General features: G+C 38.7%; 1 protein-coding gene across 1 annotated transcript in view; it reads right to left on the minus strand.

Annotated features, from left to right (window-relative positions):
- The window catches only part of clasp1a (cytoplasmic linker associated protein 1a), a 218,541-nt gene that overhangs the window by 133,513 nt on the left and 57,790 nt on the right, over positions 1 to 27,238 (minus strand). The window contains exon 8 of the mRNA XM_052029250.1: positions 19,135 to 19,205. Within this exon, the coding sequence (XP_051885210.1) occupies positions 19,135 to 19,205 (71 nt within the window). The remainder of the gene's footprint in view (positions 1 to 19,134; positions 19,206 to 27,238) is intronic.

A 27,238-nucleotide genomic window follows, 5' to 3' on the forward strand; every position in this document is an offset into this window, starting at 1 on the left:
TCATTTCCAAAAGAGAAAATGCTGGACATTTCTAAATATGACAGACAAGTGAATAAGCAATGCTATGCAAGACAGTTATTACAAGATAAGATATCTTTATTAGTCCATGTACATCGAAACACACAGTGAAATGCATCTTTTGCATAGTGTTCTGGGGGCAGCCCGCAAGTGTCGCCACGCTTCCGACGACAACAAAACACGCCAACAACTTCCTAACCTGTACGTCTTTGGAATGTGGGAGGAAACCCACGCAGACACTGGGAGAGCGTACAAACTTCTTACAGACAGTAGCCAGAATTGAACCTGGGTCACTAGTGGTACACAGGAAAGAAAATGTTTCTCAATTAGAGTCACAGTGACAAAGCAAGGAAGCAGGCCCTTTGGTCTACTGAGTCAGGTCCAACTATCAAGCACCAATTTATACTAATTCCATTTTATTCTCTTCACTGTCCCATCTTTCACCAGATTCCATCGCTCACCTACACACCAGGTACAATTTACAATGGCCAAATATCCTACTAACCCTCCCATTTCCCTGGTGACTTTTACTACAGCTCAAGAACAAAATAGCTGAAACCTTTTCTGAAGGGATGCCTCTTACAAATTAAATTAATTCTATTTTGAAAAATATCATCTACATTCATTTGTCACTGCAATAAATTACGTGTCTGAAATCATTAATAACCAATGGAAAATAATCTTAGCCCATTCAGTTAAAAAATACTTTGCACAGCAATGCTGAAGCTGTCTGGATATCATCCAGTAAGATATTTACAGTTGCAATGAATTTCTATTAAAAAAATAAGAAACTCAACCAGTAGGCCATTTGGTCTCATCAACCCACTTCTGTCACTAAATACAATCATGGCAGATCCTATGCCTCAAGTCCACTTTACTGTCCAGTCCCACACTCTGATTCCCTAAGTGTCCAAAACCCATCTCAAACTATACTCTCAACAACCAAAAAGCAATTTCAAAAGACTTACAACTTTGCATAAAATAATAACCATGTCTTAAATGGCCAACCTCAACCAAATTAGCTACTGAGATAATTACCTTTCTGTTTCAGACTCTCCAGTAAAGGAAGCAGCCACTCAATCTTTCGTAAGATCACCTCTCATTGTTCTAAACTCCATATACTTAGGCCCAACTCCTTATTACCACAGAATTAACCTAGTGATTCTATGCTCTGCTGACTCCAGGTACAAATTACACAATACAAGAAATTCTGCAGATGTTGGAATCTGGAGCAACACACACACACACACACACACACACACACAGTGCTGGAGGAACTCAGTAGGTCAGGCAGCATCTATGGAAGGAAATAAACAGTCGACATTTTGGGCCGAGACCCTTCATCAGGACTGGCAATCTACACAAGCTAGTCTTGCTGAGATTGTAGAGAACACTAAAATCTCAGCAAGACTGGCTTATTTCTGTGTTTGCACCCACACCCACCTTTGTAAAGGAGGCCAAATGTAGCATTTGCTGTCCTGTTTGCTATGTATTGAATGTTGGTCTGTTGATTCATGGGTTGCAGAAAACCAAGATCTCTCTATACAACAAAATGTACTGTTGCTCAACATTTAAAAGGCTACTTTTCTGACCAAAATATACATCCTCAGATTTTCCATTTATCCACCATCTGCTACCTCTTTGCCCACTCATTTGTCGATATTCTTTTGCAGGCTCTCTGCTCCTCTTTACAGTTTATCTTCAAAGCTCTGATAAAACTTCTCACACTCTGCTCTCCACATGCATAATTTTACTACTATCTGCCAAATAACAACTTCATTAAGTTTATTCAAATTCCTATGGTACGTAAAATTCCAAAACAATCTAGAACTACATTAATTTTCAGTAGGGAGACATGAGAGTATCTGTAAAAAGCTCTGCAACAAAAAAATTTGCATTCCAAGGATAATGCAGTGTTACTTAATGCACAGGTAATTATTTCTATAATTACATTAAAAAATGAAAAAAAGGTAAATTTAGATAAAAAATCCAAACCCAACCTTGGGCAATCCAACTCAACCTAAGCCAGAGGACCACAAATATTTTTGATCCCTGACCCTTGCCTCAAATTCCATCCGGCCCTACACACACAGCATGTGTCTATTCAACTCATCACTGCAGGCATGTGTCTGTCCAGCTTTCTAAAATAGATTCCAAAATGCTTAAGCACAAATGTATTTATTTCTTTATCTTCTCCTAAAACTTATGAGCTCTCCATCCCAGAGCCATTCTGACTAGGGGTCTGAACTCCCATCCCTTGCAGCAACTTTTCGAAGTATCTGCCTGGAAACACTGAGTCGACAGTCTCTTAATGGCAATCCCTCAACTCAAGAGGTGATCTCACAGCAGCTCCACAATGAATGAATGCATTCATGGCCAAAGTCTAACCCCATTTATTCATGCAGCATAAAACAGCAATGTGTATGAATAAACAACAATTTGCTTTAAAGCAAAGTTTGCAAGTTCAATAATAAAACATTTGGAGATGGAACAAATGTCTGTGAGGAAACCTAATAAATCCGTGTTTCTTCATTTCCCAACTACAAAAATATGCATCACCACCAATTTTAATTGGATTACAGCTTTGGGTAGGATCCTCACATTTATCATGCCTCTCTGAGGTGAAGTCAGTTTGTCCCTTGAAATACAAAAATCACATTTAAATAGCAAAATGGTATAAATCCTCCCTGAACGTGTGATACACCAGTGGTAGCCCTACTCACCTTCAATTCTGGCACAGACTTACCTGCAGAAATATTCATAACACCAAAATGCAAATGAGATATTTTACAAAATCCCTTGAAACCTAAACCAGAATGATTAGCCCTCTGCTAGCTCCATCACCCTTCCGATGGCACTGCAGTTATATTCATTGTTACAACTGAACATAGAACATAACAGCACAGCACAGGCCCTTCAGCCTATGATGTTGTGCCGACATTTTATCCTGCTCCAAGATCTATCTAACCCTCCCCTCCCACAGAACCCTCCATTTCTTTATCAGTCATGTGGCTAAAAGTCTCTTAAATGTCCCTAATGTATCTGCCCCCACCACCTCTGCTGGCTGTGCTTCCACACACCCACTACTCTTTGTATAAAAAAAACTTACCTGACATCCCCCTTATTTTTTCCTCCAATCACCTTAAAATTGTGCCCCCGTGTTAGCCAGTTTTGCCCTGGGACAAAGTCTCTGACTGTCCACTCGATCTATGCCTCTAATCATCTTGTATACCTCTATCAAGTAACTACTCCTCCTCCTTCACTCCAAAGAAAAAAGCCCTAGCTCACTCAACCTATCCTCATAAGACATGCTCTCCAATCCAGTCAGCATCCTGGTAAATCTCCTCTGCACCCTCTCTAAAGCTTCCACATCCTTCCTATAATGAGGCGACCAGAAATGAATGCAATATTCCAAGTGTAGTCTAACCAGAGTTCTATAGAGCTGCAACGTTGCCTGGCAGCTCTTGAACTCAATATCCCGACTAATGAAGGCCAACACAACATATGCCTTCTTAACAACCCTATCAACATGCGTGACAACCTTGAGGGATCTATGGACATGGGCTCCAAGATCCCTCTGTTCCTCCACACTGCTAAGAGTCCTGCCTGAATGCAAAGTACAATTCTAGCCACTTTCTTAACTTGCATACACATCATCTTGTCCCTTCCACCATCCTAGCCGATTCTTTTCATTTCGCAACCACGGGATTTCCTTCATTGGTACCCTCTATTCTTCTTGTATATTACTCTATTTGCCAAACTGAATTAATATCTTCTTGGCAGCTGTAATATCATCAGCAACTTGTTTCATGGGATCTGCTTCATTAAAGTACATGCGTAAGTCTGTACATCTCAGGGTAAACTTCTTTAATTTGGCTGGACAACACTGAGCCAATTAAATTTAAGTGGCAACCTTTCTCCGGCCTTGTGCAGGTCACTTATTTCTTTCTTCACAAGCCACTGTGTCTCAATTGCATTCAAGTACACGTAAATCACCTACAAATCTTGTTTGTTGAAGTTTCTCAAACAATGGAATTACAGAGTTCAATGAGCAAGATATCTGTCCCCAGTTCCTTCATGAAATGATCTGAGGAAATCCACCAGAAGCTGTAGCTCCTCGGGAGCTATAATTTCCAGTTTCTAGCTTTCTCCACACCGGTGAGTTTCTTAAACTGCATTTAGCATCAGGTACACAGTGGGGCATTTCCTATAAAATTTGCATTTTTGACAACAGTGTTTAAAGTGTGTGATGTATTGACAAGTTAACTTTTAATAATGTATTTTTACAGTAATAAATTCTAAAGTAGTCATCTATCCATGTCAGTTGACATTGCACATCCACACCCTTCAGTATTTTGCCAATCTGCAAAATCAGTTCCTTTTTCTTCAGCCACATCACAACACTTCCTTGAAATTGTTCTTGGATTCAGTGACAGGGCATTACTGATACTCAACCATAGGTAGCACCCATACTAAGAAGCTTGTATGCAAGTCTGAGAAACACTTCTCTAGAGGCATTGTGCAAGAATCAAACTTGCCTCAAGCAGCAATGTCATAAGAAACAAAAGAAAATAGATAGCAACATGGCTCAGGTGGTCTCTATCTAATTCATGTAATTAATGTTTTATTTCAGAACAAATCATCTCGTTAAATGTTTTGGAGACATCCAAGGTCAGCATGCTGGCACCAACTGAACCTGACCATTTCTGGACACGATGGTTTCAGATCCAGGAGTTCAACAACTTTCTCAAAATGGTAGCTGAAAGAAAAATGCCTTGAACAAAGATGACTGTTATATATTGCTTTTATGCAATTGTGGGGCAGTTTACTCAAGCTGCTGAAGAAATTTTCCTGCCTGTCAATGTTGCTCAGCGTGATCCATTTCCTTCATGATAATACAAAGAGCAAGATTAGCTATGAAAGAGCAACACAGAAACCCTTCAAGAACTGCAATGGTGTCATACAGGGGTTGCATTCTGGTGTTGACACTCTTCTGCATATTCGACCCACTGTAGTCATCTTATGCCATTAGCTCATCCATAGGGGGGCATCTTTCAATGGAAACCTGTTCAGCCTTACCTGTGAGAGCAGAGACAAAAATATGCTACATGTGGAGTTCTTCTACTCCAACAATGCCCCAATTTCCTCTACCAATGAACATCTACTGCAGCTAACAGAGATTCTATTATGCCTGTAAAGATTTCAGCATTAGGAAGGTGGCAACACCACCACTAACTAGCATTGATGTGTTACTGGGAGGTTGTTGATTGCTTCACATATCCAGGCACCAGGGTCACCAGTAATATGTCACTTGATGCTACAAACAACCAATGCAAAACTTCCAACTACTAAAACCAAGGTAAACAAGAGAATGTCGACCAATGCCTCCTACTGTTACATCTATGAATTTAAACAAAAGGGACAGAAAGAGATTTTTCCTAGTTGTTTTAAAATTATGGTGAATAGTCAAGACCTAAACACAGATCCTATTGGTTCACAACTAGTCACATAAGATACAAGATATCTTCATTAGTCACATGTACATTGAAACACAGTGAAATACATCTTTTGTGTTGAGTGTTCTGTAGGCAGCCCTTAAGTGCTGCCATACTTCTGGTGCCAACAGAGCATCTACCCATTCTAATCACTTGTGCAACAGCCCTATCCTGTTTTCTACCATTAAGCTAGTTTCCAAGCCAAGTCAAAACTTTGCTTCAAACTCCACGGGAAAATGAGATGCAACCATAGCAAATGACTCATGAGAAACTAAGAATACCTTCATGAAGCACATAACATTAGTATCCATTAACATTTCCCAATCCACTACCTTGGTCACCACTTCTTATAAAATCAAATCACTGAAAATTCAACAACTTGCCTTAAGATAATTCATAGCCGTAGATTTGGGTTATGAGGAAGGTGCACGAGGAGTGAGATGCTTCAGCAAACAAATTTACTTTCAACCTTTAAAACCAAGGTGATAACCAACAAAAGTGTGACGGGTACTAAATCGACAAAACGGTGACAGAGAAACCTGATATATAGAAAAGCAGAGGACCAGTAAAAACTTGGTCACCATCAGGCTGGCTATCAAAATGGCAAACTTTTACATTGTTTGCCTTCATGATCTGTTGAGTTCCTCCAGCATCTTGCTTGTTGCTCCAGATTCCAGCAATCTGCAGTTTCGTGTCACCAAATCTAACTTGCTTGACAGGTACTGTATATAGGTGAAGAAGAGCTCTCTCCATTTCAAGCTTGATTTCAGCTTTGTTAAAGGTTTTGCCATTGTTCACACTGACCATCTCTGCAAGGGTAACCATATCATAAAAGGTGCACCCTACAACTTCTGGTTTCTCCATCGGCAGATCTTCCTTCTTGGCCTTACATAGCCTTTTCAGAAGTGATTTTTATTTGTGGCACAGTTCTCTATTCACACATCCCTGTTGAGGAGCACAATACAACTGCATCAACTATTCATAGGACATTTCAAGCAGTTGATCTAGATCCACACCTCTAGAGGTGAATTAAAACAAAACGCCCCTTTCTTCTCCTATTGGGTCATCGATTTTCACCTGATTTGGCTCCCTAAATTGGTAAAAGTTTTGTTGTTTTTTCTCAACTCTGCTCTAAAGCCAAGGCTTACTATACAACTTTGGCTACAACTGTAAATATTATTTCAGTGCAATTTAATCGCTGCCTTTCATAAGTTTATCATTTCCTGGGGTACGTGTTGAATATCCCAAAATTAGGTTCTCTTTCTTCACTGCTGTTACCTACAATGTTATTGATTTAGTGGAGCTATCCATTTCACACTGTACATTCTCCAAATTTAGCTGTGTGTGCCTTGATTACACCCTGGAAGCATTCGTGTAAACACTGCTTTGTTGAATTTTGTAGCTTGCTTGAAAATGATGAGATCAAATAACAGATTGCAGGGAAAGAGAATTACTCTGCAGAGCAGACAGGATAACATTACGCATTTAATAAGAATTGTTAGGCATCTCCTGTCGAAGGAAACCAATCAGAAATCTAGTCCATCCCATTTGTGTTACAAATACATGCAACCTTATCCATAATAGATGTCAAACCTGACCTGAGGAGCTACAATCACGTAATTTTCCTTTCTTTTAATTTCAAGCCATCTGCAGATCTTTGAATTCCATTTTTTTTATTCCATGAAGCACCTTGTGCTTGCAGGAAAACTTTGCTTTATTTAAATATTCAAATCAGTTTCTATTTTGCTCATTGTTTTTGTGCATTTATCTACAATTTGAAAATTTTATGGTGCAAATTAATTCAGTAGGATAATATAAATTTAAGATATTTGAGTGCTTATGTATGAGAAAATTTAGAAATGCCTAATTTAAAATATTTATATTAAGAATGCCATTAACTTGGAGAAAATTACGTTCTTTTACATTCCTTGTCATTTTGACAATAAGGAATTTACCGAGCTATAAGAACTATACAGATTTAAGAACAAAAACTGTACAGATTTTAAACTGCAAGCATTCTACAGATTATTAAGTTTAAGTTGTTCAGTCCTGTCTTAGGACTTTTAAGAGGCTTTGCTAAAAGAGCAGCCAAAGTTCAGCTCTTTTAAACTATTGCATTGCATTCAGTAACAAAGGACTGGGTAGTAACCTATGCAATGCAGCCTCTCTTGCAACACCCTGCAGTTATTAATATGTGGTTATGGCAAACTGTTTATTCTGCATGAAAGAACCCGCATAGCTCCAAAAAGGCAAGTTAAATCATGAAACACAAGGAAATTATTTCGTGTGAAAGACTTCCCAACTTTTATCATCAAGATTAAGTACAACTTGCAATCTGACAAGAGCCAAAAATATAAAATCAATGAAGACAGTTTGCAGTACGTGAAGAATTTTAAGAGTACGTTAAAAGGGTGGAAGAGACTCACTGAACAAATTCAAGAAACTGATACTTAGGCAGCTGAAAATATGGCCACCAATTGTGAAACAATACAAATCAAAAGATGCCCGAGAGGCACAAATTGGAGGCATGCAGAGAGTGGATGAATGTAGAGTTGCAGACAATTGTAAGTAGAGACTGGAGATGAAGAAATTGAGACTACAATGAGAACCTTAAAACCAGAAGTGTTGCTGGATCAGGATTTGACGCAGGTCAACATGACGGGCATGTTAGGTAACAAGGGCTTGTCGCGAATTAGGGGCATCAAAATTTTGTATGATCTCAGATTTATGGAGGATGAATTAGTGAGGTCAGACATGAGTGCATTGGGATGATTGATTATAGAAGTAACAAAAGAATAAAAAGGACAATGAAATCACAGGACTATGGAAGTAGTCACAACACCTGCTACAATGGTCCCTACTTTCAAAGTCAGAAAGCAAACCTAGCTGATGAAACAGGATACTCCTTCCTTCATCCAACATTGAAGAAAAGAATCCTTGGAATTTCTAGACAAGAAAAAAAATGCAAGGGTCTGTGTAGTTTTTCTTTTGCCAACATACAAAAACTCAGTGCTAATGGAGTTGTGATTAATCATAACAATCAATCTTTTGTTGATTACTTCAAAATTCAATGGCAAAACGTCACTGACTCCCACTACCAGCTTCTGAAGTTCTACATACAGCATCCTTTTTTCACCCACAAAAGAAATTTAGATAATTTACAAATGGACAAGATTAATACAACCTACTATTTCCCAAGTAGCCCACTTGATAGACTCCACAGGTCTTTTTCTTGGAAATAATGCCAGTGCCAAGTTTCAATGCAATAATCTCAAATCACTTTTCTAAAAATGAAATCACCAAATAAGATGGCACTTGTTAGCTAACACTGAATAGTGCTGAACCAGGTCAGGTAAAATATTGGTCTCAAATTAACAAAAGCTCAAAGATTTGCTCCAAAAATCCCATATATTTTGGTATATTCTGCAGAGATTTCTTGATGGAAATTTAGCATCCTTGCAGATTTCAAGGATTCATTTTTCCATGAATCTCTTCAGTCAGAGGCTGTGTTCTGGACAATTGAAATAGCTTGCATTGGTCCACATTACCCTTTCCTTTTGGATCCTAATTTTATCACCTCTTTACATGTGAAATCATGATCAATTTCCAGAATTGCTCTTCATTAATACCTCTATCCACCCTATCATTGCAATTGCTCTCCTGCATTCATTCAAAAGGTGCCGAAACTTCAAAACTGCTGAGGCAATCTTGTTTCTCTCTTTCTCAGTTCTGATGAAGGGTCCCAGATCTGAAATGTTAACCCTTTCCCTTTCCACAAATACTATTTGACCTCCAGAGTTTATTCTAGCATTTTCTGTTTTATTATTTCAGATTTGCAGTTTTTTTAATTTACACTTGTAAAATAATTTCACCTATGATAAAGCCAACCTACTGTATTCAGTGCTGACCAAAGTCAAACCTTGCATTTTCTTTCATCTTTTCTGACATTTAAAGCAATGGGTAAAACAATCAAGGCAATATGAAAACAAGTGGCGGTTTGCTATGCTTTGGAACCCACTGCCTAAAAAGATTGCATAAACAGATTCAATAGGCTATTCCCAGGTGAAGTATTGGATAAAGTACTTGAATGTAAAATAATTAATGCTGCTGGGAAATATAATTACTTAAATGGTACACAATTTTGAATCATGGATCTTTAGAGAACCAAGTATCAAAATCCAGCAAAATAGAAATCATGATCATAATTAAAAAATAAAAAGATAAAAGAAAAAGAAACTGAGAGCAGCTTTACTAACAGTTATGTGAACAAAGATTTGTACAAAAACCATGTCTGAATAAAAAAACCAGAAGTTTATTGGAAGCCAAAAGGACAAAGAACCTGCTAAACCACCTTGCTTTGAAAATATTAATGATGCTTCAATATAGGAAAGAAAGCACACCAAACCTCATTTCCTTGGAATAGCGTTTTTCCACATTCATCAATAATTGAAGCAGATGGCAATTTCACAGACGGCAGAAAGTCAAATCTGTGCCGGCTGCTGCCATATTAAATGTCAGTTCAATAAGTACATTACATCTGCTGACCCCTACTCTCCCAGATGACGAGGACTCTTGACTACAAGCGATTGCCTGGCAACCAATGTCTCATTTTGTCCTCATAATACCTTCTACAAAAGCTCATCTCAACAGAATTGCAGAACAAAAATCTTCAAATCAATATTTTTATGTAAAAAGTGAAATTAATTTGATAAATCATCTTTTATGAATCTGATTTAATATTAAAATGCAAATCAGACATCAGGTGAAGTTTTTAAGAACACACAAGAAACACAAATTGAATTAATTATTTACACACGTCCAAGTTGTTAGGAGCACAGAGGAATTAGAAAACCAAACTGGCAATTTGAAACCTTCACTTAAGGTCAAGCTTTAATATCTCCATCATGAATACAACCTTAAGGACAATACATTAGAAGGCTTTTTGTAAAGTGTATTGCAATAAGATGTATGCACAAAAACTTAGCATTATTTAAAATAAAATGCTTCACAAATAAACCACCAAAATTCACAATTCCTTACATCTTTAGGATTTGATTATCCCACATGAAACAGTCCTGAAGTGAAGCACAAGTCAGATAATTGAGATAACTTCTATAAATACCATCAATTGATGAGGAACTAACCCATGGAAGTGATGGGAATGTATCACTAAACAAAGCTTAGTTCAGTTTAACTTCACAGAACAAACATCATGCCAATCAAAAGTTATGTGCCAATGCACCCAAGTATAGAACCAACTAAAAATGACAGAACTAAATTATTGCATACAGCATATCTGTCACCAACAGCCACCAAAAAGAAAATGCCCAAATAAAACTGAAGAATAGTTTGCACCTTGAAATAGGTGTGGATGAATTAGAAATTGTTGAGGCACCCAATTTAAAGCCCATATCTACATAAAACACTGTACAGGCTCTAAGAAAGAGTAATAAATTCAACCATCCATTCAACATAAATACATTTTTGCTCCTACAAACTGCAAACATTGAACAGCACAGCATCTCAGATTTACAGTTAATGTTCAAAATTCACACTATAAAAACAATATTTCAGATTTTCTGACATGTGTTTTCAAAATAAACACACAAATTATTTGCAATAAATCATGCACTGATTTTAAACTTGCACATCTCAATTTGATTCGTACCTTCTCCAGTAGTCATATTCAACACAAGCCTATACTCAAGCATGCACACATGCTACGCAGCACAGAGTAGGTCCTGAATTCGGTCTCAACAGAGGGTAATCTTCTCTGACCCCAGAGACATCACTTCCAAAGTTAAAGCCTTGTGCTTTTATCCTTTAATGCAAGGGACCAAAAATTTCCACAATGAAAGCTCCTTTCTTCACATTAACCTGGCTCCTGAGATTTCCTTCAAACTCCAGCTGATGATTTATGGTAATAAGGCTTGATTGATCCGGAAAACAAATAGCATTTCAGGTCAGTTTTACCTTGGTATTTCTAACTTGAGCTCCTGCTAAATATTATCAGCACCAGAAAGAAACTCTTGACACTCAGCCAGGAAACACAATGATATTCCTTGTTTACTTTTTATAAATATTACTTTTCAAACCAACTCAATAGTTTCGTAACCTTGTGTGCATCTAAATGCATTTCCCCCATTACATTTACTTTGACTGACAGGTTGGTTTTCAGCACCGCATCCTGCCACAAGAAACCACACAAAAGCACTAAATCATTGTCTAAATATTTTCCCTGACTAGAGAGCTGTTCGGGCACAAAATCAAAACCCAGCACAAACCCTGACCCTTCCAAACCAAATCCAACTGGCACAACAAATGTAACAACCTCAAGCGTGTCATTATCTGTTTGAGGATACAACACCAAACATCCACCGAGAAACAACGCATTTGGTAGTACTCAATAAATCATCCGAACCTTGATAAGGGACTGTGCTATTTTGGCTCTATACAACTCCAAATACGAATATTGTACAAGAATAAACAGCTGACCCCCAAATCCAAAACACACAAGTCAGAGTGGAGAGAAAAGAGACTACAGATGCTGGAATGTGGAGCAAGAAAAAACTGCTGGAGGGTCAGAGAGCATCTGTAGAGGGAAATGGATGGTCGACATTTTGGGTTTAGAGCCTTCATCAGGAGACTCAAATCATCAACCACCCCTTTCCCTTAAAGATCCACGGAGCCCCCCAGCAGCTCGTTTTTTTTTTGCTTGACACAAAAGTCAGATTGTGTCAGGCTTCGGTGAGGTATGCAGACCATATTCTCCACTCCACACATTCACACTAAAAGTGATGCAGCTCAGCAAAAATATTTAGGAGTGAACAACAAAAAAAAAATCATGAAATGAATACACAGTTTCTCCAAGTTTAAGCAGCAAAAAAAACCTTTAAAAAGTGCTGTAAATACTCATCAGGTCACGCAGATTCTGTGAAGAAAAAGGGTTACATTTCATGGCTAAGATCAGTTATAAAATCTGCTCTTTAAAAAGCAAAGGGTACAAAAAGGAGGCAAGTTACTCATACATTAGCCATCACCCCAGAGAAGCGAATTTCAAGAAGTGATAACCATACTCTTGAAATGAAGAGCCCAGCTAGTTCTAATTTACAAGCACACTCTGTCTCTCAAGTGTCTGCACAAGTAACAAGATGCAATGGGTCAAAAACAGAATCACCAACAATCAGAAACTCACCAACATCTCTTAAAACAAAAAAGCATAATTCAGTGATTAACAGAGTTTCTAATTTCAGGAATAATGCAAGTAAATTAAATATGCTGCCTCCAAGGATATGGGAAGCTTGGGCTCCATTTTTCATTCAAACTCCTAATTTTATGCTGAACACAGCAGTAGCAAACAACTACAATATTGCAGAAATATTCTACTTTCTACTTTCCAATAATTCATGCAACCCATTACTACAGGAGGCCATTGAAGAAAAGATTTGCATTTATTGGGAATTGGGAGAGCTAAAAGGGGCCATGGAATGTCCTTGGTGAGTAGGATTAAAAGAAATCCTAAAGTGTTTTATACATAGATTAAAAACAACAGGGTAGCAAGGGAGAGGGTATGACCACTCAAGGATAAAGGAGGGAATTTACACCTTGAGCCAGAGGAAGTGGGCAAGGTACTAAATGAGTGCTTCACATCGGTATTCACCAAGGAGAAGGACATGGAGGATAGGGAGATCAGGGAGGGGTATGCCGATTTTCCAGGGCAAGTTAATATCAAGGTGGTGGTGGTGGTGTGGTCCCTTGAAGAACATTAAAATGGATAAGTCCCCAGGGACTGATGAGATCTATCCCAGGTTACTGAGAGAGGTAAAGAGGCAATTGCTGGGGTTTTGACAGAGATCTTGGTATTCTCTTTAGCCACAGGCAAGATCCAAAGGACTGGAGAATAGCTAATGTTGTTCCTCTGTTTAAGGTGGTCAATAGAGACAAACCAGGAAATTATAGGCTGGTGAGCCTTGCATCAGTGGTAGGGAAATTATTCGAGAAGATTCTTAGGGATAGGATCTGCTCACATCTGGAAAAGTGGAGACTTATAGGGATAGTCAACATGGCTTTATGCAGGGCTGGTCTCACAAACTTGATTTCTTTTTGAGGTGACATAGATGATTGATGAGGTAGAGCAGTGGATTTTGTCTCAACAGACTTTAACGCTTTTGACAAGGTCCCTCATGGTAGGCTGATTCAGAAGATTAAGGTACATGGGATCCACGGAGACTTGATAGATTGTCTTCTATGACCAAGACAATTTTGAATCCATAGGGTATTGATGGAGGGGTGTTATCTTGACTAGAGGTCTGTGACCAGTAGTGTTCCACAAGGATCAGTGCTGGGACCTCTTATTTGTGATATACACATATGATCTGGATGAAGATGCCTATATAAGCTAGTGCCACTTGCCTGTTTTTGGCCCATATCATTTGAAACCTTTGTACCTATCTCAATGTCCTTTTTTAAAACATCATAATTGTACCTGCCTTTTCCACACCCTCTGTATGGAAAAAATTTGCCCGAATCCCCTTTAAATCTTTCCCCTCTCACATAAACCCATGCCCTCTTGTTTACGACTCCCCTACCCTGGAAAAAACTATCTACCCTACCTTTGCCCCTCATTTTTTTAAGCCTCTAAAAGGTCACCCCTCAACCCCCATCACTCCAGGGAAAACAGCCCCTGCCTATCCAGTCTCCCCTTGTAACTCAAGCAGGAAAGGAATCACCCTTGTGAACCTTTTCTGCATGGTTTATCCGCACCCAATCTCAATCCACATATCTTGGCTCCACAGTTTGACAGGTTTGGTCAAAAAAAAAATTTAACTACCCTAAAATTTTAAATTTATGAATTGAGAGGGCATTTACTTACTTTATATAATTCCTTAAATTTACATACAACTGAAAATGTGTTTCCCAACTTTGCTCCAAATGGCCTGCTTCCAATTTTAACCCTCATCTTAAAGTCCCCCTCCAGCTGAAACATATTCTATGTTACCAACGTGATGCGATTACTTCCTTAATCAAATCAACACTTGGTTTTCTTTATTCCTTGAACGCAGTCCTTGGCTCTGTCATCTCTTCTCAAAAACCAACACTAATGACCTTGGTAACAATGTGATACTACACTCCACTATCTAACACCAATATATTCTTGGTTACAATGCTGAAATTGCAGACTGTACAATTCACACCAGGACTTAAGAAAAATTCCTCTTTATATTCTGGAATTTAGATACAGAAACAAAACACTTCATTGACTTTTCTGAACTTTTTTTTAAAGAATCAAACTATTACACAGGTTAATTATGGAGACACAAGTGACTGCAGATACTGGAATCTGGAGCAAAAAAAAAATAACCTGCCAGAAGAACAACTCATCAGGCTGAGCAGCATCTGCAGAGGCAAAGGGATGCAGGGTCTCAACCCAAAACGTCAACCATCCCTTTGCCTCCAAGAATGCTGCTCAGCCTGTTGAGTTCTTCCAACAGTTTTTTTTCTCCACAGTTTAATTTTAGGTTTTCAAATGTTCCCAAGTCTCTTTGGTTCTCCACTGTTCAAAGCTTTTCACCAAAGAAAATCATCCTACAGTGACATTAGACTAGTGGCTTACTCACTGTACCAATAATCCACAGACAAATTCAGAACTCTCCATGCCAGTCATGGAATTTAAAATGTATTTAATGTCTGAACCAAACTGCACACATTAATGGTGATCACGTAAATACCAGATTGTAATAAACCCTCCATCTAGCAAACTAATGCCTTTTAAGGAAAGGCATCTGCAATCCTGACTTCATCTGGGCTACAGACTCAAGACCCACAATGACATTGCTGAATCACAGCAAGAAAGGTCACCAGTGCCTCTACTTCCTCAGGAGGCTAAAGTAGTTTGGCATGTCCCCTTTGACAATCACCAACTTTTATCGATGCACCATAGGATGCTTTCTATCTGGATACATCATGATTTGGTATGGCAACTGCTCTGCCCATGACAGCAAGAAACTGCAGAGAGTTGTGGACACAGCTCAGCGCATCCCAAAAACCAACCTCCCGTCCATGGACTCTGTCTGCATTTCTCGCTGGCTCAGTAAAGCAGCCAGCATAATCAATGACCCCTCCCACCCCAGACATTCTCTCTTCTCCAATTGGGCAAGATACAAAAGCCTGAAAGCACATACCACCAGGCTCAAGGACAGCTTCTATCCCGCTGTTATAAGACCACTGAACGGTTCCCTAGTACAAGATGGACTCTTGACCTCACAATCTACCTCATTATGACCCTGCACCTTATTGTCTACCTGTACTGCACTTTCTCTGTAGCTGAGACACTTTATTCTGCATTCTGTATTATTTTACCTTGCACTACCTCAATGCACTGTGTAATTAATTGATCTGTATGAACAGTATGCAAGACAAGTTTTTCCACCGTACCTGGGTACAAGTGACAATAATAAACCAATTCCAATAATTATCCCCTAAATTGAGAAAGGTAGAATTAAGAGTGAGAACGTAGCAGCACCACCACCAGGAAGGGGATGTGAAAAAGGTCATTGGTTCGCAAGTCTGACAGCAATGGGGAAGAAGCTGTTCTTGAGTCTGGTTGTCCAGATTTTCAAGCTTCTGTATCTTCTCCCAGAAGACAGAAAAGGTAACGGCCAGAGTGGCAGGCATCCTTGATGATACCACTAGCCTTCCTGAGGCAACAGACTGTAACGATGGACTAGATGGAAGGAAGTGACAAGTCTGTGATGGACTGGGTGATGTTTACCATTCTCTGTAGGTTCCATCGGTCCAGAGTAGAGCAGTTGTCATACCAGGCTAAAATGCAAACTGTCAGGATACTTTCTAAAGCACAGCTGTAGAAGTTCGAGAGAATCCTCGTGGACAAGCTGAATCTTCTCAGATGCTCAAGTACTTAAGCTGATAAGCTTCCTTGATCACTGCATCGGTACGGAGGGACCGGGTGAGGTTGCTGGTGATATGGATGCCTGGGAACTTGAAGCAGTCTTCCTCGAGTACATTTCTTCCCACAAAGATTCTATAAAGCTTTCAATTCCACCCTTCCAGTTTCTCTCTTGTATCTGAATTTCATTTTAGGTTCCTAGTTCTTGACACTTCTGATAACTGGAGCAGTTCTCCTCCATCTGCTCTTCCTAGATCCTTTCAGATTTAAATACCTCTCTGATTCTTGCCATTTGTTCTACTTCAAGGAGGACCGTGCTATTTCTGAAGTCCCTCATTCCCGGAATAGCTTGGTAAATTCTCTTATGTGCTCTCTCCAATCCTTTGCACATTTTCTGCAGTTTGGCACCGCAATCTGGACACAATACTTCAGTTTTGGCTAAACCAGTACTCATCATTACTTCCTTGTTCTTGTACCCCATCCCTCCATTTCAGAAACTGAAAACTTAATGTGCTTTTTCATCCACTTTCTCAATCTGTACTGAAACACTCAATGAACTAAGCACATGTACCAATGATCTAAGCACATGTACCAATGATCTATGTCATCATAACACTTCTAAAATCGCACCCTCTAATATATGATGCCTCTCTTTATTCCATCAAATGTAACATTATAATTTCTCAGCATTGAATTTCATCAGTCACCCATATTACAAATTTGGCAACTGTGCCTCAAAGTTGGCAAGCATGGCCTTGAGTTCTGGGCACGTGATGCTAATTCACAGCCTCAGTTCCACTCTGACCTTTATTTCCCACACTATTCCAATGAAGTTCAAGGAATAGCACCTCATCTTTCAACAAAAGTACATCGCAACCTTCTGGACAGAAGATGCTTAATTTTTCCAAATCAGTTCTGATGCCACTTTTTTTGTTGCTTTTGTTTTACTATTTTTCAGGATCTGGGCTTTGCCTAAAAGGTCAGCATCTCCTATTGCCTGAGAGGCTGGTAGTGAGCCACTTTCTTGAAGCACAGCAGCGCTCTGGTGACAATATTCCCACTGTGCTGTTGGGTAGGTAGTCCCAGGATTTAGCCTCCTAACAAATGAAGGACAAATAACATTTCCAAAACAGGATGGTGTGCAACTTGGGCGGGGGGGGGGTCGGTGGTGGGATGGTGGGGAACACCACCACCTGCATGTTCCTTTGCCAGCTACCTACCTGCTTTTATCCTTCCTGGTGGTAGTGGTCATCAGTTTGAGACATCCTGTTGGAGTAGCCTGGGCAACTTGTAGATGATAAACACTGCAGCCATTGTGCACTGGTAGTGGAAGGAATAAATGTTTAGGGGTGTTGGATGGGGTTCCACTTAAGATAGTTCCTTTGTTCCAGATGATGTTGAGCTTCCTGAGAGCTGCACGTGCACCACTTTTCCAGGCATGTGGAGAGCATCACACTCCCAACTTGTGCCTTCTAAATCATGGATAGGCCTTGGAGTGTTAAGAAGCAAATCACTCACTGAAGGACTCCAAACCTCGGGTTGCAAGAGGAGATCAGTCTGTTTAGCTGATCCAGTTAAGCTTCTGGTTGGTGGTGACCAAGTTGATGGTGGGAGATTCAGGTGATTGTTAATGCCATTGAGTGTCGTGGTTGATGGTCTGATCGTCTTTTATTGTGCCAGGTAATGACTATTAAATGTTTTTAAATTCATCAGACCAAGCCCGAATGCTGTTCAGCTCATGCTGCATCCAGGCAGGGACTGCAGCATCTGCCGAGGAGTTGCAAATTCAATTGAGCATTTTGTAAAGTTTGTAAACATCCCCACTTCTGACATCATTATGGAAGAAAAGTCACTAATGAAGCATCTTATAATCCCTTTATCCATCTTTTCCTTCATGCCTTACTGTCAATCCATTTTACTTTGTCCTATAACCCCTTCTGTTACTTAATCAATGTTTTTGGCCTCATTATAAACCATTTTACTTTTTCCATCCATGTATCTTTGCTCTCCCTCCTTGCCTCTGCATTAAAAAAAATTGACTTTTTTTCCAGTTCTGACAAAAAGTCAGAGACTTGAAACAAGATCATCTCACTACACAGATACCACCTGATTGGCTAAGTATTGCCAATTCCTCAGGAGATAAAAAGGTGGCCAACAAATGCTACTTTGTAGATCTCGCACACAAGACTTTTTTTTAAAAAATATCTCATAATCAAATACCTCATTTTAATTCAGAAGTTAACTTCCAAAAACAAACAAAAAAAATGCTGACATAACAGGAACAAGCACTGAAAGGAAGAACATGCATTTGAAACAAATTATGTCAGAAAAATATAGAACACCAGAATGAATAACCCAAAGTTTCACATCATTTAAAAAAATTACTAACTACAACCCAAAAAGGCAATAGACTTCAGTAACAGTTAACATTCTTTCCACCCAGCATCATAGTTTCCAAATAGCAAGAGTTAATGTTACTTAGTTTTAAAAACAAAACATTCCTGTAGCATCATTTTCAAAATTAAAATTCAGCTTTGATTACTTCGTCAGTTAAGCACAATTATATCAAACCCTTCTTCAGTTTTTAAAAAATCCAAATATGTTTAATAAGCATCAGGTCAGGAAAACAGAATTAACTGTCGCTGTCTAAAACCACAAAAGGATTCTTTAACATGCCCCCAAAACAGCTGGTAAGTAAGAGTCCAAATTACTCACCAGTTGCAGAAGAAAGGATCATGTTTCCAGATTTCTGAACTTCATCAAATTTTGCAAAAATTACATTCAACCTATCCAAAGCAAAGTAATAATGTCACAAGCAGCTAATGGAACAAATGGTAAATGTTCATTTGACGCAATTAAATTGCACTTCTCTACAAGGAATATTACTTAACAAGCACAAGCATCTAGAACTACTTCATTTTCATGAAGCAAATAACACAAATCAAATTTTATGTTGATTATTTGTGATATAAAATGAACTTCTAACAAAAATATAAATACATCCCATTATTTCTATTAAAAATATATAGCTCATTCTAAACATAAACTCTTAATCATCATCCAGTTTCAAGGAATAGTAATCTTGAGTCATAAAACATCATTCCACCATGCATAATCTTAAGAACTGATTATTTTCCCAGAATAGATAGCTATGTTAACTCCAAATCTCAGCATTTTCCCCATGTTTTTCTTTACTTTCCAATCAGAATTGCTGAATTATAATTAAGACCATATCAATCAACCTACGACATGCTTAAAGGGTGAAGTTCTAGCCGGCACTTGATGTAGGAATGCAAATATCTATTATGTTGTACTAAACCAAAAATTCCAACCTGGGAACTTTACATATAGCTTTAATCATCACTTTAACTGTTCCAATCACCCTTTCCACTAAGAAACAAATGGAAGGTGAGTCTGCAGACTGCATTAGCATTAAGTTCAAAAAGACATTAGATATACTTCTGAGGAAAACAACATCTGGAAAAGCAAATATTCTGGGAAGTTAATGCAAAACATAATCCAAGGTAATCCTGGGGTTTGCAGTAATCCGTGAAAAGTTTGAGAAGAATTCAGGATGGAACTTTTGAAATGCTAATACATAAGTGATTTTAGCCTTTCCTTGGCTAGAGGGCGGCAGGTGGATGCAGTTAATGCAGGGTGAAAGAGGCAGTCAAACTTGCATATATCAACGTCATCTGACATTTCTTACATCCATAAAAACAGCCACATACAGGCGGCCCCCACATTATCGAGAGGTTGCATTCCTTGTCTGCATCATAATTTTCCATAACGTGAAGCCATGTCATCTGAGCTTGCATCAAGAAATGAGAGTTGTAAAAAAAAATTATTTCCTCCCCCGCCACCCAACATAAACCTTGTAAAAGTGAATTTTTATTTCACATTCCAGATTTTTTTTTGGTAGTGATTTGCGAATTCTGTAATAGTGAATTTTCATTACCCAAACTGCCATAACGCAGGAGTCACCCATACAAAGATCCAGTGGGTCCCCACATCAGAGGCACTTTCCTCAATGCCCACATGACTTTGAAGTCTGGTGCCATCCACAGGGGATTGTTCCACTCAGCATGATCTGATATTCTGTCATGTTCATTTGCACCCTCTCCCCCATTTTGTTAAGCTGCGCATACTACTTGTGGCTCTGTCGTACCAATGAACCTCTTGGTCTCATTTGTACTTACAACTGCAATTGTGAATGCCAGACTCATTTTTTTTTTACTAATTTACCCAAAGTTGAAAGTATGCATAGTGTTGCACTATCATAATTGTAAACTTCAGTCCATTACATCATGACAGGTCTTCCCAGTCAACATAGGGAACTAAAAGGTACAATCAAGATTCCAGTAGCAATATTTGGAGGAAAAAAAACTTTATCCAAAGTTTTGTTTTATTGCCAGCCTGGTAATTGGATTTTGGTGAGCTGCAGACATCATAGTTGGTTTGCACCATCCACCCACATCCTGAACTTTAATATGTACTTTACCCAACTGTTTACCATATACCCATTTACAGTTTCTTTAGCTTAACATAATTATCATGGTAAAATAAGTGCAGGGTAGATTACTATAGCATGGCAAACCACACATTACACATGTAATGTTACAGATCATTGTGTAGACTGCTTAGATAATATGTACTTCAATTACTTTAATTATCATATACCCAGTTATCTTCCATAGAATGGTGAAATGCAATACCTATACAGTATTTGCAAAATACATTGTTTCATCCTGAAAAGTTCATAAGGTTCCAATAAAGTTTCTATTGGCTTCCAATAAGTTAGTTATCCCCTAAAGCTATTTCAATATTACTCAAAAGATATACTGGAGGACTTCTGAAGCTGAAACAAAGGAGGTACAAATATCGTTAATGACCTTATTTCAAACTTAGTTAGCTTAAAATTAATTTATGTCCTCCCGTTCATTCCATGTTTTATTTTTTTTTAAGTGATCAGATTTAGCTACGAGGTATACTTGGGCCAAATGAACGATTTTTAATTTTCCGAATATTGCAGAATATACACTTCCACTGGTTAGTTTGGCAGAATTATTATTCCATAACATTCAGCAATTAAATATTACAATCCTTCTTGCCAATCAGTACTTCCCCTTGAGCAGAATACAATAGTGTGCAATTGATTGACCACGTCTTAACCTGTGACACAATCTGGCTTTTACAAATATGCAGAGATGTAGCCAGGCTTCACTACTTCATAAGAACACAGCTAGGAGTGAAGACAAGAGCTGTCAGCACCAACTGCAGACCTCTTTATTGATTCCAGGAATACAAGCCATGCTACAGCTACACATCAATCTTTCCCATCAACTCAATTACATCTACCTACAAAATCAACAGCAAAGCTTTGTTTTTCAATTAATCTGGCTAAGGAAAGCAAGCATAGGTAATGCAGTGACTAAAACTCTAACCTTGTATTGGTTTATTAACATATAAAGTGACACCCATTTAGCAAGTATAACCAAATTAATAACACATCAAATTTACTACAGTCGTCAGTCAAAAGGAATTATTGCTTCAAGACATTTGGTAGCATTAGAACATAAGAAATAGGAGCAGGAGTAGACCATCTGGCCTGTTGAGTCTGCTCCGCCAGTCAATAAGATCATGGCTGATCTGGCCCTGGACTCAGATCCACCTACCTGCCTTTTCCCCCATAATCTTCAGTTCTCCAACTATGCAAAAATCTAACTGTGTCTTAAATACATTAAATGAGGTAGCCTCTGCTGCTTCCCTGAGAAGAGGATTCCACAAATTTACTACTCTCGGGAAAAGCAGTTTCTCCTCATCTCCATCCTAAATCTATTGCCCTGAATCTTGAGGCCATGTCCCCAAGTTCTAGTCTCACCTACCAGTGGAAACAACCTTCCTGCCTCTATCTTATCTATCCCTTTCATAATTTTTTTGTTTCGAAGATCCCCTCTCATTCTTCTGAATTCCATCTGGTATTGTCCCAGGCGACTCACTCTCCTCATAGGCTAACCCTCTCATCTCCGGAATCAGCCTGGTGAACCTCCTCTGCACCACCAGTATATCTTTCCTCAAGTAAGGAGACCAGAACTGCACACAGTACTCCAGGTGCGACCTCACCAGTACCCTGTACAGTTCCAGCATAAACTCCCTGCTCTTAAATTCAGTCCCTCTAGCAATGAAGACCAACATTAACATGCTAATCAGAATCTAATGGGCTCAAGTCCCACGCCATGGAACTTAGCACAAAAGCCTTATTTTCACATGATATAGATCCCTCTTCAATAATTTTCTAATTTAGGGGAACGGAGTTGATGACATAATATTGCTCTGTTCCTAGTGAGAAATTTCAGTCCAGTCTTTTTTTTTCTTTTATTTTTGATTTTTTTTTGAAATTTTTCTGTTTAGCTTGGTTTGATATATTGTTTATAATTTTTCTTATTGATTTGGGGATTTTTCTTTCTTTTATATAAATAATAAATCTTTTTCTTTCCTTTCTTTTATATTATATTAATTTACTAAGAGATCATGGGATCTACAGATTGTTTTTATATTTTATTGTTCTTTATAATTGTATATGCCATGATTGTTCTCCTGATCTCTTTGTATTACAGGTACAAACATCGATGTTATATATTAATCTGTATTGATTCGGAAACTAATAAAAAGATTGAAGAAAGAAAGAAAAGCCTGACCTGATGTTTCAGTGCAGTTGAGGGACCTGCCTGCTCTCTCAGAAGAATTTCAAAGGAGTGATTACTTGTGCAACTAGAGCATGGAGTAAGGAACACACTTTAGGCAAACAGCCCAAGTTGGGGTCTGGGAACGCAGTTAAACAAGTAGCCAGTGCCCAGGCTAGGGAAGCAGATAGCAACATGGTTAGGTGTGCGGCTCAAATTGCGGATGGATGGCATTGGGGACCCTGCAGGCATAGTAGTGTAGTGGTTAGCGTAACGCTATTATAGCACCAGCGACCCGTGTTCAATTCTGGCCGCTGTCTGCAAGGAGTTTGTATGTTCTCCCCGTGACTGCGTGGGTTTCCTCTGGGTGCTCTGGTTTCCTCCCACATTCCAAAGACGTATGGGTTAAGAAGTTGTGGGCATGCTATGTTGGCACCGGAAGCGACACTTGCGGGCTGCCCCCAGAACGCACTATGCAAAAGATGCATTTCACTGTGTGTTTCTATGTACTAGTGACTAATAAAGATATCTTATTTTATCAAGCGTGCAACCAGAGCCAGGACGGGCAGGTGTGGGGATACAGCCATGCATCAGGAACACAGATAGATGTGCAGCCGGAATCAGGAACACAAAACTCTGTTAGGCAAGCAGCCAATGCTGGTGAAATGGACAGGTGTAAAGCCGGAACCAAGGATTGGCAACATAAGTGTGCAGCCAGAGCCAAGAGTCAGAAGCACAGTTAGGTATGGAACCAGAGCCAAGGACTGCCATGGTTAGCTCTGCTACCACAACCAGCATGTAGGCAGCCAGGTTCAGGAGCTAGCAAATGGAACATTGCCAAGATTGGGCAAAGGGGGTGGGGGGGGGGGGGGGTGGTGAAAGAGGAGCCAGAAGGAAGGCAGCGGGAAAACACTCCTGTGTGCATGTGCGTGTCAATGTGTGTAAGGAGCCATAGGCTGGGCAGCACCCATGAGTGCTCTCCAATATGCATGCATTAAATACACACATCAGATTTTAGTCAGTGATAATGAGATGATTGCCACTAACATGCAAAAGACCTATACACAAAGATTTAATGGTTTATGTAGAATAGATTTATTCTTGTCCAATGCTGCTTGAAATCCACTACTCTTCTATAGGAGACAAAACTGATCAGATTGCAGAAGAAAGCAAACTGAATTCACCAATTTCTTTTTTTCCCCCCCCCCCATTTTGGGACAAATATGCAAGATTATTTCAGAAAATGGAGAGGCAATAACCTTGAAAGTTTTAAACCATGGAATTAAAATATTCTGAACAAATGAAAATCCATAAATAGTCTGCTTCAGAACCAGGAGAATAAATTAACAATCACTATACGAGAGGAAAATAGTCGATGGTGGTAGGGTGCCTCAATCCTTGGCACATTTCCCTTAGAAGTCATTATTACAGGAACAAAAGAACAAGACCAAGCCATTCAGTTGTTAGCAGGATGCAATTACATCTCTTTCAACAAGGTTTTCAGTGATTTCTACAGCAAGAATATTTTATAAAAGTTGCTATCACTTGTGGAAGTATTGCTTCCACAAAGATTAAAACAATGCAGTCAGAGGGGAATCTGTGCATCACAGACAGTTACTTGATTTCCACCTTTAGGTACACTAGTACATAAAAGTTGCTGTCAATTACAGAATCACTTTTTTTAAAACAAGAGGTAGACCTATGGCCCATTGAGTCCAAGGTGCCTCATTCCCCTCATTTCCTGTTCTTGGCTCCCGGTCCTGCCAAATTTTATTTTAAATTCCCAAGTACTTATGCAATGCCTCTTTGCTTAAAATGTTTACCCTCCTTCAAATAGTGAATTTCAGATCACGTACTTGCTGCTTGTAAAATGCTTCCTGACACAGTCTTTGCTACTTTTACTAATCTGAAGATCTGTGTTAAGGTTCTCGGTCATTCCGCCAAATGAAATTCTCCCTTTACTCTTTGTCCAAACCCTTTATCTTTCAAAACCACTCTCAGCCCTGGACCACAGTACATCTGCCCAGACACTTTACATTCTTCAAGCACAGTGCCCAGAAATGGACATGATCCTTGCACCATGAACAAACTTGCCATTACCAGGAATTTACTTCTGAAAGCAAATCAATCATATCCTACGTTGGCTGTAATAAATAACTCTTCAATGTATTTGAAGACCTCTATCATTTGATATAAATAAAAAAATTCTTATGCCAAAACAGTACTACTTTCCCACTGAATCAGAACCAAACTGAAGTCATTGAGAACCATACTGACCAAAGAGAAATAGCCAAGGCTGATCCAAAGAAAAAATGCATTCGATATCTTTAGGATTTGGGACTTCCAAACAGGGCATAAAAGTACTCATATTTTTCTCAATTTAACAGAACTACTTCCTCACCTACGATCCCCATTACCTAATTAAAAGCATTTTCATTGAATTCAATCTAAAATTGTCTTTTGATGTAGATTTATAAACCTTGTGCAATGGATGAACTGTAGAAAATCTTACCCTATTATTTCATTACCTCTGGAGACAAGCCAACTATAGCAATTAATGATGGTTTCATCCAGAATACTCTGAACAGAACAATGATCAGCATCAACTTGGTGATACTTTAACTTCTTTACAAATATTTGCTCATATGGGTATAACTTTGCAACTAAATTCATGGTTCCCACAGAGTGAAATATGTGTAAATTCAAGAAATAGCATTGCAGAAATAAAAACATTGTGCCATGGATAAGTCGCCCAAATCTAAGAATCATACACTTTCTAGATATCTCCAATTAATGGAAAGTATGATAATCCAACCTTTACTAGACTTGCATCCTGAAATTAAATCCCACAATAGTAGCTAAGAAATGCAAGTTCAAATAAGTAACATATGGAATTTAAAACAAGGCTCTTCTCGTTTACCATGAGATCACTGAATTGCTGTAAGAGCCCAACAACTGGTTCACTAATGTGCTTTAAGAAATTGGTCATCTCTACCCAGTCTAGTTGACTTTAACTATCTTCTCAATTCAATAGCAATTAGGATGGGCAATAAATGTCCACAATATAAGCAAAATAAAAAAATCTTAAGCTACAAACTAAAAATTAAAGTAAAATTAACAGAAAACATGGATAAACACTACAGATCTCAAGTTTAGATGTGTAGTTTGCGTCACTTTATGAAAAGTTTTACCTCAAAAATCCCCTCTGGATCCTTCATAATGACCAGAATTGGTTCAAAATTGTACTGCAATGTAAAATTACATATTTGAGCACCTAACTGCCAAGGGTCTTAAATAGAAATCTATTAAGCTTAGGGTTACATTTAATTCCTACTTTGTGGAATTTGAAAAGGTAATTCAAAAACATGAATTTTCCTTCTACAGCATAATGGTGGCCACAATTGTAGCTCGAAAAAGTCAACTCATTTCTCAGAACCCTATTTCCTGCCTTCACTCCAAAAAGAAAAAGGGCAACGCCAAATTAAATTCCAAGAGCCTTACATTTTGAAATGCAAAGTCAAACCAAGCAGAAGTAGCTGAACACCAATATCAGTTGGAAACAAAGACATTCTGACAATGTATCATGACAATGGAGATTTATAAAATTAGAAGACCCAAAAACATATGAAAGGAGGGAGTGAAGGGATATGAGAACAGCTTTGCTTGAACTTCAATGTTTTCACCAGTAGCAAAAAAAGATCTATTTTACTTTTGAGCAAAGATGTAATTTTATAAGACTTAAGACTGCAATGATCATACTACAGCTATTGCAATTAATATCATGTTCAGTATGCTGTTACATTGCCTGCAATGCAGTCAAATTTGTCAGATTGTTTACTTAGTAAATATCCATAATAGTAACTGCTTTACTTCACATCAGGAGTGGTACAAATAATGGAATACATCTTCTACTCACACCCCAGTATTAATGGAGAGATCCAACCAGGTATCCCCATAAAAGTCCTGGTTTCCAGTGCTAACGCTGGCCCGAGGTGGCAGTGGCATCTTCAACCCTGTCATCCCTGATTGCCCAGTACTGCTCCAGTGAATTTCAAGGAACACTAAAGGGGAAACCACAATCTTCTGCAGACTTTCCAGCCCTCAGGCCAGGAAGCCTGCCCACTGAGCCTACAGTA

The sequence above is a fragment of the Pristis pectinata genome, chromosome 1, assembly GCF_009764475.1.
Source record: "Pristis pectinata isolate sPriPec2 chromosome 1, sPriPec2.1.pri, whole genome shotgun sequence".
Lineage (NCBI taxonomy): Eukaryota > Metazoa > Chordata > Chondrichthyes > Rhinopristiformes > Pristidae > Pristis > Pristis pectinata.